Raw genomic sequence first — 4,100 nt, forward strand, 5'->3', positions numbered from 1 at the left:
TTATCTGCTGCTTTGGATTGATATCACTATCAGACACCTCAAGCTCTCACCAGGTGCTATGTTATCAAATCCAAAAGAAGTAACTTCAAGCAGTAGTTAAGCAAACTTTCTATCTGATGATGCTTTATCTCCCTTGACTTCTAGTACGAATGGATGCCAAGCACAAGAACAGTCTGATTCCGGATTACTAGCTTGTATAAATCATCTAATGAGATCCTTCTAGAAGAATGAACAGATAATCTATTAATACCACTAACTAGATAGGATGACTTTAGATAACAATATAGTCTTGAACTTGAAGGTCTCATCAGACTACAGTAGAATGGCCTTCAATCTGGCTCCCTAACCTTGTATTTTGATTGCCTAATGTATGGCATTTCACTTTTGTCACTATTTAATATCTTCCTTGCAGCTGTTGGCAACTCCTGAGAGATATGAATTTTAATTGAACCTACTAAATCAAAAACCATGTTAGCTAGAAAATCAGCCAGTGCATTGCCTTCTCTCAAGATGTGAGCAAATTGCACATGGCCCTTATTACTCCAGTGCTTGATCATCCTTACTTCCACACTAATCTTCCAGGGACAATCCCAGATCCCTTCCACAATATTAATCAATGTCTATGAATCAGATTCTATGACTACAGGAACTAGGTAATTAGAAATACAATATTGAACACCATCCAGTATTACAGCAACTTCAGCACCAATATTTGTTGTGGCTAGCAGCTTTCTTGCACCTGTATACACCAACACACCCCTATCATTCCTTACACAAAAAGTTGTAGAACTTAATCCTGGATTACCCCTTGAAGCTCCATCAGTGTTGCATTTGAACCACCTTTCATGAGGACATTTCCAAAACACCAATCTAATCATGTTATGAGGTATGAATCCTTCCATGTATTGAACCACTTGAGGCCAATCCATAGGGACATTATTTAACCATGGATATAGAGATCTAACCAGATTGACCAAGTTGTAATTAATCTCATATATTACCTTAACCTTGCTCAAAGCTGTTACACCTCGAAAAATTTCATGTCGTCATGTAGTAGATAGACTAACGCAGGGTAAGAAGTGTATGATGTTTCTACAAGTAAGAAGTAGTACTTAATGCTTCTAATTAAGATTCCAAAGACATTTGAGGCCAGAGGAGAAAGTTCGTTGAAAAATGTCAAGTGTAAGTCGTGTTTTCAAAGACGGGTTCGCAAAGTACCGAGCTAATGTCGATTTAATAATGTCTTGAGGAAAAGTTATAATTCTCCTTAAGTTGCTAATAAAGTGCTAAACAAGTGCTAAGAAGGTTCCATAAGGATTGGAGATCAAACGAAACGACGGAAACAATTTCAGAGAAGTGGAGTTATACGATCACTTATATGGTCCGTATAAGGGTCCGTATAACCCAACAGGAAGGATTTTTTCCCTGATGGTGAAATACAGTCACTTATACGGACCGTATAATTGTCCGTATAACACCCGACAGGTAGATTTTTAATTTTATATAAGAAGGCTCCAAATTCATTTATTTCATTTCCCATTTCTCTCCAACACTCTCAAAACCTATAGAACTCTCTCCATACCATACCAACACATATCCAAAGGAAAATCAAAGATCAAACACCAAAGTAGTAGAATCCAGTGCAAGAATGCTCGCTAGGTTTGACGAAAGCAAGAAATCTCTTTGGATTTGAAGTTAGGGTTTCCTCCAAGTGAAGCATTTCTATCCAAAACCCATTCCTACACAATAAAAGGTGAGTTTATGATCATTTCATGTTATTAAGAATATTGAATGGTTTACTAACTAGGATTGGGGAAGCAAGTAGAACATGGAGTTTAAAATATAGAAATTGTGATAATCTTGTCATCATGTGGTAGATAGACTAATGCAGGGTAAGAAGTATATGATGTTTCTACAAGTAATAAGTAGTACTTAACGGTTCTAATTAACATTCCAAAGACATTTGAGGCAAGAGGAGAAAGTTCGTTGATGAATGTCAAGTATAAGTCGTGTTTTGAAAGAAGGGTTCGCAAAGTACCGAGCTAATGTCGATTTAATAATGTCTTGAGGAAAAGTTATAACGCTCCTTAGGTTGCTAATCAAGTGCTAAACAAGTGCTAAGAAGGTTCCATAAGGATTGGATATCAAACGAAACGACGGAAACAATTTCAGAGAAGTAGAGTTATACGACCACTTATACGGTCCGTATAAGGGTCCGTATAACCCAAAAGGAAGGACTTTTCCCTGATGGTGAAATATGGTCACTTATACAGACTGTATAATGTTATACGGACCGTATATGTGTCTGTATAACACCCGACAGACAGATATTTAATTTTATATAAGGAGGCCCCAAATTCATTTCTTTCATTTCCCATTTCTCTCCAACACTCTCAAAACCTCTAGAACTATCTCCATACCATACCAACGCATATCTAAAGTAAAATCAAAGATCAAACACCAAAGTAGTGGAATCAAGTGCAAGAATACTAGCTAGGGTCGACGGAAGCAAGAAATCTCTTTTGATTTGAAGTTAGGGTTTCCTCCAAGTGAAGCATTTCTATAAAAAAAAGAAACCCATTCCTACACAATCAAGGGTGAGTTTATGATCATTTCATGTTATTAAGAATATTGAATGGTTGAATAACTTGGATTGAGGAAGCAAGTAGAACATGGAGTTCAAATATAGAAATTGTGATATTCTTTAATGGTAACTTGACTTCTTGAGATGTTATGAGTATAATTTTGTTATAAAAGATATTAAGAATATGGGAGAAACATTATATTAGGATGAATATGGTGTTGCATCATGACTATGGTTATGGATGGCTTGAAAGGGAATTTTGAGAATTGAATAATGTCAAAGTTGTCAAAGTTGTCAAAGTTGTGGATTATGATATTATGAATTTTGTTATTGATGTTTGGGAATTGCTATATCATATGGAGGATGTTGTAGAAACAACAGAAATGCTGCCCAATTTTCGTTAGCTTTAGCCTAAGCTTAAGTATGCTTCTGATTATCTAATCTTAGCATGAATTCCTTTGAATGTAGAGTTACGAACTTGGAAGGAAGTATTTAGTCGGCAAGTTAGAAAGGCATAAAGGTATGTGAGGCTAGTCCCTTCTTTCCTAAGGCATGACCTCCTTTATCTTTCCATGATTTTCTCATATTCCATAAATTATATGCTTATGACTATCAAGAACTACTCATGAGATAAAGATAAGAGATATGTTATGAAAATGATCATGATGATGATGAGTCTAAGTCTAGAGATTCTAAAGCTCACGATATGATGTTTCTACGAAGCTAATGATCCTTATTCGATTCTTTGATGCGATTCATTGTTGCTAGACTCACCTTATAAAGCTAGTTCCTTCAAGGTGAGATATGATGATCATGACTACTCCATAATGGAATCGGGGGTCCTCGACCTTACGTCACTCTGATAGAGTTATAGCTTGTTCTTGAGTTCTTACTCATGCATTATGATAAGTATATGATAATGAGGTTACACCGTGCTAGATAACTGAGCATGACACTGCTAAGGCGAGCGACTTATGATTACACCGTGCCTAGATGACCGAGCATGACACCACTAAGGCGGGCGGATTATGATTACACCGTGCCTAAATGGCCGGGCATGACACCACTAGTGAGCGGCATGCGATATTTACCCGGACGCGGGTTAACGATGATGGTATATTTGATATGCATAGCATGTGGTTTCCTTTAAAGGTTAAGCAGGTTATATCTTCGCCTCATGTTTCCTTATTTCTTTATTGTGCTAGTATTATGCATGTCTTACATACTCAGTACATATTTTATATTGAAGTCCTTTTCTTTTGGATGCTGTGTTTATGTCCACAGGTAGACAGGGAGACGGTGCAAACCCATAGGAGCTTATCAGCGGATATACATGAGCACTCCACTACTCTGGAGGTGCTATTTATGGTCGTATTATTTTATGTATATATTTTATGCTATGACGGGGTCCTATCCCGTCCTTATGTCACAGTACTTTAGTAGAGGCTCGTAGATACGGATGTGTAGGTAGTTGATATCTTATGGATATATCGGTGTATATTTTGTATATCATTTT

The 4,100-nt window shown here is 36.9% G+C and overlaps 1 protein-coding gene across 1 annotated transcript; it reads right to left on the reverse strand.

Moving 5' to 3' along the window:
• Window positions 1-329: 329 nt before the first annotated feature.
• Window positions 330-902, reverse strand: LOC132607855 (uncharacterized). Its single transcript, XM_060321930.1, has 2 exons — window positions 680-902; window positions 330-598 (listed from the first exon to the last, which is right to left on the reverse strand). The coding sequence occupies exons 1-2, from the start codon at window positions 900-902 to the stop codon at window positions 330-332; spliced, it is 492 nt and encodes a 163-aa protein (XP_060177913.1).
• Between the last annotated feature and the right edge of the window lie 3,198 nt (window positions 903-4,100).

This window comes from Lycium barbarum, chromosome 8, assembly GCF_019175385.1.
Source record: "Lycium barbarum isolate Lr01 chromosome 8, ASM1917538v2, whole genome shotgun sequence".
Lineage (NCBI taxonomy): Eukaryota > Viridiplantae > Streptophyta > Magnoliopsida > Solanales > Solanaceae > Lycium > Lycium barbarum.